At 32.4% G+C, this 16876-nt stretch overlaps 1 protein-coding gene across 1 annotated transcript; it reads left to right on the forward strand.

Moving 5' to 3' along the window:
• Nucleotides 1–5342: 5342 nt before the first annotated feature.
• Nucleotides 5343–9772, forward strand: LOC104735441 (uncharacterized). The gene is made up of 4 exons (XM_010455239.3): nucleotides 5343–6059; nucleotides 7445–7720; nucleotides 7816–7953; nucleotides 8044–9772. Exons 1-4 carry the CDS (start codon nucleotides 5760–5762, stop codon nucleotides 9586–9588), a joined length of 2259 nt encoding a protein of 752 aa, XP_010453541.1. The 5' UTR covers nucleotides 5343–5759; the 3' UTR covers nucleotides 9589–9772.
• Nucleotides 9773–16876: the final 7104 nt, after the last annotated feature.

The following is a 16876-nucleotide window of genomic DNA, read 5'->3' on the forward strand; positions in this document are numbered from 1 at the left end:
TTTACATCTATTTGCAGCACATAAAAAGTATGAAACAAAACTTTAGTGTATATATACTTGGTGACGTAAACATATTACTTGGTCAATCAACTCCCGTCTCTCCTCAAATAATCCACACAGATTTTAGCAAAAAAAAAAAAAAAAAAAAAAACAAAACAAAACAAAGAAACATTAACATTCACGATCTTATCTCAAATTTTGTATTTCCGACCAAAAAGCATTCGTTATTCATAAGGCAGTTTTTTAAATTTTATTTTAATGTGCATTTGGGAAACTAAAGGAATGCAAAAGTTTGTTGGTAGTTATCGTGGTCGTTAGTTTAATCGATGAAATTGAAAAGTAGTACTTTTTTTCTTTCTATAAGATCATAATTACTATTACATTATGAGAAAGGTACTACTAATAAAGTAATAATTGCTCTTCTGAGCGTACCATCTTTGAATTTTAACTTAACGAATAAACTCAACAGGAAAATCAAATTATAAACAAATAAGTTGTGCTGAGATTACGAGAACATTATATGGCCCATTTATACGATATCAAAAATTCGAATCTACAGTTTAATAGATTTGAGCATTATCGCCTGGGATGAATGAGACTGAAAAGGAAAAGTCATTTTGCTTTAAGGTAGACTAAATTTTAAGATTAATTTATATCAGAGACATGATATTTGCTTGCGCCATGGAACTTTAAGATCGAAGCAAACTAATTAAATAATTAATCTCTGCCGCCTAATATGAATTCGAAATCATTTAGTATTTGATTCACACGTATAATCATGTATGACTCTCTTCTATTATCCCTTTCAAATTTCAAAACTGAAAAAGTAACTAAATTGTTTTTCTTTTTCCATTTTTGATTACATTCCACCGGCATTGTTTGCTTAGAGTTTCTTCACATCATAACTAATTAGGAAGAAGATTCTATATATTTTTTTAAAAAAGGGGTCGAGGATTTTGAATTTTGAATATTCTATATATAATATAACTTTGAGTTTGAGTGTTTAATTTATACTTTATAGTTTTCTCTTTTGTCAATTGAAATTTAAATAAGTTTGGTAGAGTTTGGGTTTACACTTACAGGTTAAAGTTTAAACTCAAAGAAATTATGTATGTGATGAGTTTGAGTAAAACCACAGTTATAATTTTCGATCAATTTATCAGCCCTTACACAGGCAGTACACACAAGTAAGAAAAGAATGGTGCAAGGTAAATTAATGACCATGTTTTCCTAACACTCAACAAAAAGAATGACTATAACACCATGCTATCACAGTTTGGTGGGCCTGGAAATGGCGGTGTGGAAACATTTTTGGGGAGAACCGTCTTTGTCGGGATAGAGTGACGTTCATCAAAGACGCAGTTCGAGAGATAGGGAGAGTGCATACGGTTGGTCATGGTTCGAGGCTGGAGAAAACTGAGAGATTAGTACGTTGGTTACCTCCGCGGAGTGGGTGGTATAAATTGAATATTGATGGTGCGTCACGTGGTAATCCTGGGCCTGCAACAGCGGGAGGGGTACTTCGGAATGCGGACGGTGACTGGTGTGGTGGGTTTGTTTTAAATATTGGTAGATGTTCTGCGCCTTTAGCAGAGCTGTGGGGGGTTTATTATGGTCTGTTCATCGCGTGGGAGAGGCGAGTGGAGAGGGTGGAGCTAGAGGTGGACTCGGAGACTGTGGTTGGTTTCCTTAAGACAGGGATTGGGGATTCTCATCCGTTGTCGTTCCTGGTACGTCTGTGCCATGGCTATTTTACAAGGGACTGGATTATCCGTGTGTCACATGTGTATAGGGAGGCCAACCGCCTTGCGGACGGGTTGGCTAACTATGCGTTTACGTTACCTTTAGGTTTTCATGCTTTTGATAGAGTTCCATTGAGTGTTGAGACATTGATGCGAGACGATGTTTCCAGACCTGCGTGTCCTAGAGTTGTTCGATTGTAATTTCTTTTAAGTTTTCTTAATAAATTTCAGCTGGGAGGTTAACTCCCGGTCACTTACCAAAAAAAAAAATAACACGTTTACGTTTACCTTTAAGTAGTTAGTAAGATTTGTTGTTCATAAAATCATTAAGACTTTTATTCAAAAAAAAAAAAAAAAAAATCTTTAAGACTTAGAAATGTTCTGTAAGTATGATTATTAACAGATTAAGGTAGGGGTATTATGAGATGTGGTCCATGGTTTGTCCAAATTAGTAATTACAAGGGAAATGATTCCAAGCTCACGGTTTCCTTCTTGGTCCTGATAATGTTCTAATATTTCTTTCATTATACCAAATTAATCTACTTTGTTTGTGCATGTTTTTTGGCCATCTCCTTCTAAAATCCCTTGACCCTTGTAGTCAAATTAGTTGAACCAACGTTGCTACTTTTTTTCTTTTTGTTAACACTTTTTATGACCATGTAACTAAAATTAATATCTAAGATGCATTCTAACGGGTTCAAATTCACATTGCGACATAAGAACGGCAATTATAATGTAATAACCAGTAATTAAACTATATGCTTTAAATCCTTTATGAAAAAATACTTTTATATTATATCAGAAAAAGAGTCAAATATTTTTACTCTTCACTTGACGTTATTTATATGATCGACGACATGTTCTGTCAACAAAAGAAGTTCGATATATTGAATGAAATACTTTATAAGGCACGTATTAAATGGAATCAAACATATAATTTTCATGTCGCAATCTGGATCACGAGATCTTTCCGTAACATGAATGTCCAAACTAGCTAGGATTCGATGAATCACGTTCTTTGCAGGTCAACTCATTTTCATTTAATTAAACAATAACCTAAAATACCAAATTATATTTTTGGGCTCATACTCATGAAGTTAATTCATTCATTCGAGCAAACATGTACTGACTCTATACTATAGTCTTTATTTTAATGTGAAATTTTGTTTTCTTCCTCACATTAATTAAACCAATGTAAGCAGAGGAAAACATAAATTCTATATATCTTTTCTTCGCAAACACTCAAGCAACACAAAGTTTTATACTATAAGCCATTCTACCATCTTTCGTCAACAAAAAAAACAAATAGAAAAAAATAGGAAAACATGAGGTACAAATTTGTTATACTAGATTGTTGATTGTTATTATTGTTTAATCTAAGATCGAGTTTTTTAATGTAATATTTTACTACTTGTATTATCAATATCAACTTCCCCATTCCAGCTATATGCTTTGAAATCCTCTTTCAATATCTTGGCTATTTTTTTTTTTTTTAATATTGAATTATTTCCGGAGTTAATCAATTTACACGTCAATTCAGAAATAATTAGATGGGACTATATGTTGAATTAACCAAAATAGTCATATCTACAGAGACGTATTCCACGAATGTGAGTTGTTAATGGTTGATGAAGAGTCAACCTCATGACGAGTCTCGTGTTTCCCGTACGTACGATTACGAAGTTATGGTCCTATCCTATTTATATCTGTAATTATTCTCCCTCCCATATATCTTTCCACCGACTTCTCCAAATACTCTCTCTACCACACTTTGATCTTTCTTGTATCATTCAAAGATCTCAGTTACATCACTTCCAGCTCGTTTCTCTTCCTCCATTTAATCCAGTGCCAGCTTAGATAGGAGGACGAGGGATGCGACCGCCCCGGATTCATAGATTAAGATGACAAATAATGTAAGATCAAGGGGCACAAAAAAATAAATAAGGCAAGATAAATGGGTACAAAAAATAAATAATGTAAGATAAATAGGCAAAAACAAAATTTATAACACAAAAATAATTTATTAAAATATGTTTTTAACAATTTATTTTTACGAGTCAATAACCAAAAAGACTCTTTATCTTCTATAATTATCTCAACTGACTCCAACCTAGGATGAAAATAATTTTTTATAATCTTATCAAATGTTTATATATTATCAAAATAAAATCTATATTTTTTTAACATATAACAGAGGTTAAAAAAAGAATTTGGTCTTTCATTCAAAAATAAATTGCCCAGGGGCCCTAAAAACCTTGAGCCGGAATCGCCCACCGTTTTTAACTTTTTTTTGATAATGATCTGTATTCCTACTCGAGTTACATCGTCCACGACAAAAAAAACACAGAGAGTTATAATTGTGAAGATCTGTGCATGCATGTTTTTAAGACCTTCACTATTGGTTATTTTGGTATGTTGCATATAATAAACTCTCACTGCGATGCATTCACCACATAAGGCCAAATTAAATATCTCCATTCACAATTTCCCAACAATATAAAAATAGTAGATAGATGTCCAAGAAAATAAAATAATAACCAAAGAACGTAGTTTGAGAGACATAGCTGGATTAATTGAGCAGGGGAGAGTTGTAGGATTGTAGCTATAGGAGTGAGCAAAAAGAGTATGGGACAGTGAACAAGATAAATAATCTTCATACTGAGTGATAAGTTTCTGTGTTAGCAAAACGAACAATATTTCAACAATCTTATCTACCTTTCCATTTACCTCCAATATTTTTATTCTACTTCTGTCTTCTTTCCCAACTAATATATACCTAAATTTGACATGAACTTTGTTTAGAAGAACTCCCTACCTTAAGAAAAGTTAGCCTTGTTCCTATATATATCTTCTTTTATGTTAATATATAACTAATGATAGTGATTTCGGGTCATCAACCAAAATACCAATTATACACGAAGAGGCCAACAAATTATTCTTTTACATATCAGCACCAAAAGATCAGTTATGATTAAACGAGGTCAACAGTATGCATATTGGCAATCTTTTACATCATGGTATACCATGTGTGATTTTGAGCTTTTATTAAATTACTAAAAAAATTACATATGTTTCCCATTTATGATCAATTACGATATAATCTCTATAAATTAATACTCGTTAAATTAATAATCTCTATAAATTAATAAATTTATTCGGTCCCAAGTTGGGACTAGTGTAATTTTGGACATAATTCAATAATATAATAAGATAATAATTTTTTTGAAAATCTTTTGTAAATATATGGTCCCATCAATAATATAAATTAATAATTATATAAAGTTATCTAAAGATATATATATATATATATACACATTAATTTTTATTAGAGTTCATTTTTAATATTTTTACTGTATAAAAATCTTTGAGTACTATATTCAAAACATGATAATTGTTATTTTCATTTTAATTGGTTTTATAAAAATATTAATTATAACGATTAAATTTTATTTTTAAATTTTTTTACCAAATTAGGAAAGTCTCTTTATAAATTAATAATTATAATTATTAATTTATCGAGAAATTAAAAACTTTATAAATTAATAGAATTTCACGCCCCAACATTATTAACTTGTAGAGGTTTTAGTGTAATACGAAAACAAAATGGTAAAGTATTCATTACCAAAATTAATGTTTTTGTCATTTATTAAGAATTCAGATTATTTTCTATTTATTATATGCCATTGCACACAGACCAGTCAGCACAACGCGCACTATGTATGGTAAAAAAGTTCATTACTAAAATAAAACCACGGTTACAAAGCGAGACCCACACATATTCTCATTAAATTTACCTATTTTAACCATTCTTCATTTTTTTATAACCGTGGTTGGAACTGTAAAATTGCGTTTTCAATAAATTCTCACACTCGTCTCTTCTTCCCATCCCTGGCGCTCACTTCTTTCAAGTTCTCTCTCTATCTCTCTACTCTCGAGCGTCGCGTCTGCAAAGAGACAAAAACCCAAATCCTGGGACTTCGGTCAACGGCTTACTACGGCGGCGTAAGGATCATAACGATGACGGTTTTCTCCGGCAAACAAGTCGTTCCTGTGGATTACGAAGCCGAGGTATCGCAGCGGCTTCTAGACGCAATCCTCGACGGAGATTTCAAAACGGTGTCGGATTGTGTCTCTGATCCACTCCTCGACGTTAACTTCGTCGGCGCCGTCAGCTTAAAAACGAGGAGGAGCGAGGTCGTGCTCCGGGATGAGTCGCCCAGTGAAGTCAGAGTCGAGTACGAAGAGTTCAAAACTGATGTAACGGCGTTGTTCCTCGCCGTTAATTTCGGAAACGTAGCTCTCGTCAAGAAGTTACTGGTAAATTATTTTAGCCGTTTCTTAACGTTTCTAGCTTTTTTAGATTTTGAAACTGATAAAACAAAATCTGCAATGATTTTTTTTTTCCTAACGCGGATTTATCTGTCATTAATTATATTAATTTCGTTGTTATTTTATTAAAGCAATAAATTTAAATCATGCTTGTTTTGATTTGAAATAATCTTTTTCATATATTTGTTTTGATTTACTAACCTTTGTGTATTTGAAACTATTGTTACGTTTCATTGACGCAATCGTTGAATAATTGATTTCCTCGTGATTTCCTTCTTTTTTTTTAATGGTGTGATTCGTTCGTGGTACTTTTTATGTCTCTTGAATTAAAAGACCCAAAAATATATGTTCTGTCTGAAGCTTACTTTACTTTTTTCCTCCTTTTTCGAAATTCAAATTTCGGACACTGATTGATTTATTTTATTCTCTCTGTTTTTGACTTAAAAACTGGTTCCATTAATCTCATTTTGATTTCATGATGATAGTTTGATCTTTCTCATCCATTGAACTTTGTTAAATCTCTAAAGCAGAATTCAAGTACTTTATTTCCAACAGGTTAAAGCAGAACACAAGTACTCTTTTGAATATTACTCTTACTTGTTGTCTTATTGTCTCTACTTAGCTTTACTTAAATTATTTATTATTTTTTTTAAAATGTGGATCGGATTCCGTGCTAGTTTAAAAAAAAATTCATAACCTGTTGACTAGCTTCAATCTCTCACTGGTTGGGGTGTTTAGGAATCTTCCAAGATGCTAAAAACGTGATGATAAAAAAAAAAATTTTATGTTGAAGTCACAGATTTATTTTTACTCTGTTACTGAATATGCTAGTATAATGTTTGGATCTGAATTGGCTTGTCAATGATGGATATTTTGAGACACAAGAGTTTCCAAAGGTTCACTATTTGGTTTGCAGTGATAATTGAGTGATTTTTGATTTGATTCTCTTGTTTTCCTGAAAGTAACTTATGACTTTTAGTACGACAAGAAAGTGTTGATATATAATCACATCCATGTAGCTTGTTTGTGAAACAGAACCTGAGGCCCCTCCATTAGGTGTTGTCATTTGTCATTGGCTGCATCTAGTGTAGACGGATACTATATTCGTTTACTTCCCTCTTTCTTTTTAAGTCATCATCAGATGTCTGAGATCAAGCCATGCTCCTGTGTGTCAGGGTTGTTCCCTCATGTTCATGTAGATCCATGTCAATTATTTAGTTCCCATTATTGTAGAACTTACTATTATACACAGCCTTTTTTAGTTGTCTTCTTCTGATTTCTGTATTCACCCCACGTGGAGTCATTTAGCAACTTGCAGTATATTTAATAATCTTAACAGTGATCTGACCTTTTACTGTAATATCATCTCACAGAACATTGGAGCTGATGTGAACCAGAAGCTCTTCAGGGGATTTGCAACAACTGTAGCTGTAAGGGAAGGTCATTTCGATGTATTTGAGATTCTACTCAAAGCAGGTGCTTCTCAGCCTGCTTGTGAGGAAGCTCTATTAGGGGCTAGCTGTCATGGACGCTCGAGGTTCGCTGAGCTGCTCATGGGAACTGATCTTATTCGTCCTCAAGTCGCTGTTCACGCTCTAGCCACTGCTTGTTGCAGAGGTTTTGTGGACGTCGTAGGGACCTTGCTTAAAGTAAGTTTTCATCTTATGGTTTTAAAATGTGATCACTTAAGAGTTGTTCAATAGCATCTAACAGAAGACATCTCTATCTTATTGCTTCATTACAGTGCGGAGTAGATGCTAATTCAACAGATAGGCTTCTTCTTCAATCTTCAAAACCTTCTCTTTACACAAATGTCGACTGTACACCCCTTGTTGCTGCCATTGTCAATAGGCAAGTCTCTGCCGTCCGCGTTTTACTACAGGTAATTTTTGGCTCTGCAAAATTTTAAAATTGTTCTTTGCAAAAAGAGAACATGTATCTAAGACATACAAGCTTGCAATGATATGTACAGGCTGGTGTCAAGACAGATATCATGGTGAAGCTTGGAGCATGGTCATGGGACACTAACACTGGAGAAGAGCTCAGGATTGGAGCTGGAGTGGCTGAGCCTTACCCTTTGACCTGGTGTGCTGTAGAATACTTTGAAACAAGTGGCGACATTTTGCGTTTGTTGCTCAAAGTTCAGTCTCCGGACGCTCCTCACAATGGTCGGACACTTCTCCATCATGCTGTCCTCTGCGGCAACCAGGGAGCAGTCAGAGTCCTCCTCAACTGCGGCGCCGATCCAGAAACCTCTATCAAAACTTCACGAGGCGTTGGACTCCGACCGATTCATATTGCTGCACGTGATGGATCAGTGGAGATCATACAACAACTAGTTAGCTTTGGCTGCGATATAAACTCGAAGAAGGATGCTGGGAACACAGCCCTGTTGATCTCTATAAAACACAAACATTCAGAGTGCGTAAAGGTGCTCGTCCTTGCTGGTGCTGATTTCGGTTTAGTGAACAAGATTGGTCAGTCTGTTGTTTCGGTCGCTGAGTCAAACAAGTGGTCTCTAGGATTAGAACGAGTACTTCTTGAACTGATACGGTTCGGTGTGGTTCCATATTCAAGCAACGCTTCAGTATTCTCGCCTTTGCTATACGTGGCTAAAGCAGGAGATGCCGAGGCGCTAAAATCTCTTGTAAAAGCTCAAGGCATTTTCCTAGACTATCAAGACGAGGAAGGTTTTTCGGCTGCAATGCTAGCTGCCATGAATGGCCACGTTGAAGCATTCAGAGTCTTAGTCTACGCAGGCGCAGATATGAAGCTATACAACAACTCTGGAGAGACAGTAGTCTCTCTGTCTGAGAAGAACGGTAACCGTGACGTGATAGAGAAAGTGATGCTCGAGTTTGCTCTTGAGAAGGACAACAGGAACATGGCAGGCGGGTTCTATGCTCTACACTGTGCTGCACGGCGTGGAGACGTCAAAGCGGTGGAGCTTTTGAGTGGAAAGGGATACGATCTGGACATCCCGGATGGAGACGGCTACACTCCACTCATGCTTGCGGCCATCGAAGGCCATGGACATATGTGTGAATTCCTAATGGCCCGTGGTGCAAACTGCAATGCTAGGAACAGGAGAGGGGAAATGCTACTGGACCTCGCGACCGGTGATGCAGAGAAGGTGATTCGTAACGAGTTGTCTCGAAGGTTTGTGATAGAAGGAAGTAGTGTGATGAAACACACCAAGGGAGGGAAAGGGAAGAAGCATGGCAAGGAATTGAGAATGTTGGAATCAAGCGGAATACTAAGTTGGGGAAAGTCGCGAAAGAGGAACGTGGTTTGCAAGGAAGTAGAGATCGGGATGAGCCAGCGGTTTAGGAAGAACCGTAAGGGGAAAAGCGATGCAGGAGAGGAAGAAGAAGGGATGTTCCGAATAGTGACTATGGAAAACAAGGAGGTTCATTTTGTGTGTGAAGGTGGGTTGGTGTGTGCACAGATGTGGGTGAGGGGAATAATACTTGTGACCAGAGAGACTATTTGTGGGATAAGTCATATTCAAAATTAGAGTGTTGTTTTGTATATAAAAAAGTTTTGAGAAAGGAGCTTCATTTTGAAGGTAGCGGTGCTTCTTTGATGTGTTGGGGCATGGGGGTGTTTATAGTTGTTGGGTTGGCTGATATCTGCAGTATATTTGTGTAGTAGCTCCAGTTGCATATGAATGGAACCTAGTTGATTTGATATTCTTCAAATTGGTTATTACTTTGGCCAGAGCAGAGACTATTTCACATGTTGGCTTTTACATGAATTCAGAGTCTTAGATCCAGCACTGAAATTGGATAAGTAATCAGGACCTACGTATGAAAAAAAAAAATGAGGTAACTGTCTCTTTTAAAAGAACAAGATGTTTTAAAAAAGCATTACAAGTTTACAACACACACGAAGTCAGCCCTTTTTGTTTATCAGTCACCAACTCAACAAGCAATAAGAACAAAGATAAACAGAGAAGCTCTGATGTTCTAATCGCTACTGTAACCACCATCATCGTTATCCTTATTCTCATGGTCTCTCACCAGTCGTTCTATAAACTGTTTTCGAACTCCAGCCATCACAACTTCCCTCAAGGAGTCATCGAGTCATCGTCTCCTCCTTTGCCATCATTAAGAACTAGCTCTGATTGGCTGCGCCAATGGCCATCCTGCGTACAAGTCCGTCGTCTAGCTCCGTACGACTGGGTGTTCATTCGCAAGGGATTACGCAGAGAACCCATACGCCTAGAGGTTTTGACGCCATAAGCAGAAAAAAAAATATTAGTTTAATTTTAATCATTTTGTAATCAGCATATTTACACAAATTCAAGAAAAGTTTATTTGAAAACATGATAAAAATTATTTTGTGATTAATTATGATATGTTGTCTAATTATTTTGTGATTAATCATGTTGGTTGGTTGATACTTTGTCGCTTTGACACGTTGGTTGATACTTTGATATATACTATTTGTAAATATATTATATATTACTAGCAATCGATCCGCGCTACGCGCGGTAGTTAGATTAACGTGTATTCCGAGTTTTGTTGTGTATATTTTTTTTGGTTTTTGTAAATTCATCTTTACGTTTGTTTTTGTATTTAATTTTGGTTGCTTATGTTGTTTTGTTGGATATTTTAATAAAAATATGTTTTGAAGTAAGTATAATTTAGTTTGCTGTTTTTAAAGGAAAAATTGAGATCATCTTGTGTGTTTATAATGCTTTTAAAAAAAATTATTATTAGAAGTTAACATTGTTTAGTTGAAATTGTTGTTTTGCTGTAGTTGTTAGTTGTCATTAATTTATTATTATTTTCTATTTTGTGGTTGGATTGTTATTTAATATTTTCATATGTATTTTGTAAACTGTTGGAGTATTTTTTTTTTGTCAATGTTTTAGTGTTTGGAGTGAAAAGATTGTGGATTTTATTAAGAAAAATAAATAAAATCAATAACTTACATTCCTCTTTTCTGGACTATTTTTGTTTGTTTCATTCTAACCCAATTTTTCTATAAGGCTTATAATTTGTGGGTTTATTGGGCCATTATTTATATGTTATTGAATTGAAATTGATTTGTTCTTTTTCAAAATCCGATGTCCTCGTGAACGGATAGAAGAAGAGCAATTTTCCGATTTAGAGGTCTGTTTGAGGATTGAACTTATGTCTTTGATGCTCTTAATTGTTTTTTTAGTCATTCCTGTCGTAATTGTTATCCCCTGTTGATTTTGTTAAAGGTGAATGTCAATTGGGTTGCAAATTTGTTTATATGAAAATATGTTGGCTTCTTTAGGTTTCCTAATTAAGTTGTGAGTTGTTTGTGTTCTTGGTTGTAATTTTTTTTCCTCTTTGTCCTCTGAGTGGTTTTTTCGATTCGATGTGAGTTGTGTTTTGGGGAAAATTAATTTTCTTGTTTATCTTGCTGTAATTTTATAAAGTCCGGGTTGTTTTTTTTGTTTTCTCGGTTGTTTTTTTCATATAATTTTGTGTTACAGTTATCTGATTGTGGCATTCATATATATGAATCTTTTTAGTTTATTAAATGTGTGTTCATCTCTCTGCGTCTTTGTCTTTGGTGATGGATTTGTGAAGTGCTGCCAAATAATTTTAATTGATTTCTAGTTGTGTTTCCTTGATTCTTTGAAAGTGTTGCTTGGGTTGCCTTGTTTTGATATTTGAAATTTTAAATTATGATCAGTTTAATAGAAAAATTTAACTATATTCTTACCACTAATGAAAAATTATAGTATTGTTTTCTTATTTAACATTTAATTTATTTTACATAATTATTTTTTATTTAAACTTTCGATTAATTATATTTAACAAAAAAAACATGCACTAAATGACTTATTAAAATCTGTAAGGCCCACAAAATTAAAGAAGAAGTGGCTGACGTGACAGCTGACGTGACAGTACCAGGAGTGAAGAAAGCTAACTTTATATCTATAGATTAGTTTATTTAGAGTCATTACTTAGTTGATAACTACACTATGTTTTTAAAGATTTCATATATTTGCATGTTTCTACTGTCTAATTAACATTTCTTAACATTCATACGTAATTACTACAAGATAAATTTATAAATCTAGAAAAATATGGCTTTCAATATTTTATACAAAATTTAAGGCAGTCCTCTTCATCAAACCTTAAATTGATTAAGAATCCAAAAGAATAAGCTTCAGAAGAGCTGATTCTTCAGTTAGAAAAAAAAAGTGGATCTGCTCTCAAAACAAAAACAAGAACCACTAACTCTGGACTCTTCCCTTGTTACTACAAAAGCATAAAGTGAAGCTGAAGTATTAATTTGACGGAGTAATTCTTAATTCGTGTCCTAAAAATTCAATTTAAAGGTTATAATTGAGATGTTAAAATTGAATTAGCACTTTATTCAGATTCTATGGAAGATCATCATTAAGCGCAAGAATGAGGATATTGCGGTGTGTTCTAATTGCCTTGAAAATCACAGAAATTTTGTTTTAATTGAGATGATATGATAAATCTGAATCAACTTTGTTTGTTGAGGTTTAGAAGTTGATGCCCTTAGTGGATTATGCAGTGATGATTTCTTATTCACTTGTAAAATTTGTACATTTTAATTTCTTACCTAAATTTGGAAATTTATGTATTAAACCAAAATTAGATAATTGAATAATTTTTTGTGTTCACCGGGATGAAAAGACTCTTAATCTAATTATATGTACTTAAAAACAAAATGCATTTTGATTTTTTTTGGTTCACAAACATGACTTAATTGTCTCTCAAGCATGCAACTAGACTGGTTGGTCAATAGAAAACAACATTCACAAATACATCAAAAGCATACCTATCTTTGTATAGACATACAACAATCCAATCTTCATCAGAGGCTTGTGTAACCTCGTGTACGAAATCAGATCCAGAGATGGGAGTCACAATCCCATATCTTCTAACTTTAGCAGCTTCTCTTAGCTCAGACAACCTCTTATTCCTATCAAAGCATCAAAACACATTAGCGCCTATGAAGCATCAAGTGTATTTTACAATAACTTAAGCCTATCCATCAACATATGAAATTAGTCACACTACCCTTAATTGCATTCATATCCAAAACACAAACGAATCAACAAAAATCGGAGCTTGAGAATAGTACACCAAATCGAAAAAATATTTGATTTGTCGATAGATAATTTATCTTGAGAATAAGTTTGAGCTTGAGAATAATTTATCTTGTTTATCGAAAAAATATTTGATTTCTCGATTTCTTAGTTACATTCGTCTCCATATCGAAACTTATTTTTTGGATAACTATTTTGTCCACAGTATTTAATTGGTCCACGACATTATATTTTTGGTCCATCATATTTCTTGTCCACCATTATAATTTTTTCTATAATTTGAAATCTTGTCGTAGTCGTCAATATTTATTTCTTAAATTATTATCATAAAAAAGTTACCAAATTTTTTGTTCGTGGACAAGCGTCACCCACTTAGATCTTTTAAACTATGATTCTTTTACTTGTAACTGTGGATATTTTCTTTTTACTAATACTTATGGACAAGTTATTTAAATTATGTTGGTAGACAAAAATTTGAAACAAAAAAAATTCGTAAATTTGATAGACAATATTTATTCTCCACCACGCTTGTTTATTCTTTGGTCCACAAAAAAAACATAAAGATAATTAATAATTAATATTTTATTATTGGTCCCACATCATAAAGACAAATTTGTCTCTTTCAATCTGTCACTTTCTGCAGGGATAGTTTCGTCTTTTTATATGTGATAAAAGTTGATTTATGGTAGTTTTGAAAAGATGTTTTCATATGTGGTAGTTTAGAAAAGTTTTTTTTAGGAAATGTGGTAGTTTCCACTAAATTCCCATATAAAATCAAGCTTTAAGTTGACTATTATACAGTTTAATGTCATTTTGTACATGTGCAGCAAATATCCTTTGCAATAATATTTTCGGTTAGAATTAAAAAATAATATTACTTATTTACATCAGTTGAGTTGGAGATATTTTAAACTTCCGAAATTTTCATGAATATAACTAGGTTTTAAAGACACGCTACGCGTGAGTATATTTGATATATTTTGATGAAAACTATATATGATCGATGACAGTAGTAAAATATTATCTTATTAAAAATTTAAATTAGTATTTAGGAAAAAGTTAAATTTCAGATACACAAATTTTTGAAATATAAAAATCATTTGTGTTATAAAATCAAATCTGATAAAAAAATCATGAATTTAACTCGACATCCAAGCGAGGCGAATTAAACTGATGACCTCACATATCTTAAACCATTTCTTTGATCACCAGAAAAACAAAACAATTTTATCATCATGAATTTAACTCGTTTTCATATTTAATTGATCGTTACCACTTATGTTTTTGTGTTTTTAATTCAATGTTTTCTTATTCTTCATATTCTTTCTTGTCATTTCTATTGTCAAATTTTGTGGTAATCGTCATCATTACTTTAACCGTCTTGTTTTTCGCTATACCCTTTTTCTTCTTCATCCTCGTCAACTTCTTCACTTTCTTCCACTAAAAAATCTTTTTTTAGACTACCACACAATTTATTAATCCATCAAACTCCAACAACAAAATCATTTCTTTTCTCATAAAAATAAAAAATAAGATAAAAAATAAAAAATTAATGAAAAAATATCAACTTATCTATAAAATCATACACAAAGATATGTTTTACAGCTCATAAGAAATAAAAAGCACAAACGTAGATAAATAAGATAATTTATGTTTTACATAAATATTTATAATCTTTTAAACTTTTCAAAAGTTTCGAAATATAAAATTTAAACCTTTTAAAAAATTTCAATATTTATAATATTTTAAACTTTTAAAATTTAAAAATTATAATATTTAAAAACTTTTTAAAAGCTAAGAACTTTTTAAAAGCTTCAATATTTATAATATTTAAACTTTTAAAAAGTTTTAATATTTATAATATTTTAAACTTTTAAAATTATAATATTTAAAAACTTTTTAAAAGCTAAGAACTTTTAAAAGTTTCAATATTTATAACATTAAAACTTTTAAAAATTTAAAATATTATAATTTATTTTTTGAAACTTTTTAAAGTTTTAATTTGATCAAATAAAAAACTGGATCAAACCGAATATACTTTTAAACTTGGACGCCTGATAAATCAAGCTTTCCTGCTCATTCGTTGTTGGAAGCATATTAATCTTATTTATACTGATTCTGAACCATTGTCTAAAAATTTTCTAGCTGATGTGGGAAATTGTGCATAGTTCTTTTATTTCCATGAATTTAAAATTTTCCTTTTTCTAAAAAACTCTGGAAATTTTAAAAATGTTAATGAATGACATGTCAAATGCTGATTGCTTGTTTAAAATAATTCTTAATATAGAAAATTTTGGAGATTTTAAAATATGTTAGTTAGTGAAGTGTCTAATCAAAATTGGAGGTTTAAAATCTTATGTGGACGTCTTTAGGAGCTTATAGCTTCTACTTTTTATTAGTATAGATTCGTGATGTGGATATTATTTTACAGAAAATGTATAATCTACTATTTATGTAATTAAAAATACATTCCTATATTTTCTCTATTATTTGAGAGGTGATTTGTTAAATTTGTTGATGTATTACTCTTTTGTGTTTTTCGAAGACACAAAATAATTCAAAGTAATATTTACTTTTGTAAAATACTATGAGAACCATTGTGCTAAATTTTATTTGTCTATTAACAAACAAAATTAATATACATGTTATCGGAATTCCATAATTACATTTTAATTGACATATAAACAATTTAATAATGTGTTTATGTGAATTTATCTTTAAAACATAATATTTGAAGAGTATAGAATGACTTCGATTTTGAATATTTAAATAATTCATTCAACAATTATTAGTTGAATAATAAAAAAAATTAGACTACTAAAGTTAAATAATATGCAATTTATTACATAAACTTCTAATTTTAGGCAAAAAAAATCATGATCTTTGTTGACTAGCCGTTAAAAACACCAAATATCATATATGAAGCCAAAAACAACATGCCATTAAACGGCAAAGTAATGATCGTTAATTGCTCAGTTATCTTATAAAATGATATGTATATTCTGGTTTGATCAACGATATTTGGTGTTTTTAAACGATAGTCAACAGAACTTCATGTATCAAATGACATTTGAAGAAGTTCATCATTTTTTTGGCTTAAATTTGAAAGTTCATTATTTAATGACATTTTTTCCGTTTATTATTATAATTCCAAATTTTTTTAAAAAAGTTTTTTTCCACAGCGCCGGCGAAATATTTTTCCTACCGGCGAGACCCAAAACGTTGTAACTCGCTCCACTCGTCTACGAGAACCCGACCCGCGTAACCCGAGTAAGCACCCGAACCGAATATGCCGATACAAACCGTGACACCTTCTTGAGACGGATTTGTGACGGACCGGATGGGATAGAAATATCCCGTCCATGTCTTTGGTTCTTCGCTTATGTATTTGTTGACAAAAAAGAAAAAAAGAAAATCATGTATTCATAATGTTCATGTGGATGTGTTTGGTATATATCTCTAGTGCCTCCTAAAACACCAAAAAGCTAACTTGAGACAATCAAACAACACCACCAAAACTATGCTAATGTGTCCATTACCTGAGTTATTTTGCTTTTACTTTAAGTTCAATGGAATTATGGAAGAAGGAAAAACAGATTAAGTTGAACAGTTTAACATCAAAGTTCTTAACGTACGTTAATACCAGTCGAAGGTTGGTCACAATACCAAAAAAAAAGGTGTACCTACAACTTTGAAATACATAAGCGAAGAACCAAAGACAACCAATAAGTCC

The sequence above is a fragment of the Camelina sativa genome, chromosome 13 (genome assembly GCF_030686135.1).
Source record: "Camelina sativa cultivar CO46 ecotype springtype chromosome 13, ASM3068613v1".
Lineage (NCBI taxonomy): Eukaryota > Viridiplantae > Streptophyta > Magnoliopsida > Brassicales > Brassicaceae > Camelina > Camelina sativa.

Excerpts from the sequence above, each read along its gene's own strand:
- LOC104735441 (XM_010455239.3), top strand. The coding sequence starts at position 5,760 with ATGACGGTTTTCTCCGGCAAACAAGTCGTTCCTGTGGATTACGAAGCC. Across the intron at positions 7,721-7,815 it reads TCGTAGGGACCTTGCTTAAA|TGCGGAGTAGATGCTAATTC; the intron begins GTAAGTTTTCAT and ends GCTTCATTACAG. Across the intron at positions 7,954-8,043 it reads CCGTCCGCGTTTTACTACAG|GCTGGTGTCAAGACAGATAT; the intron begins GTAATTTTTGGC and ends TGATATGTACAG.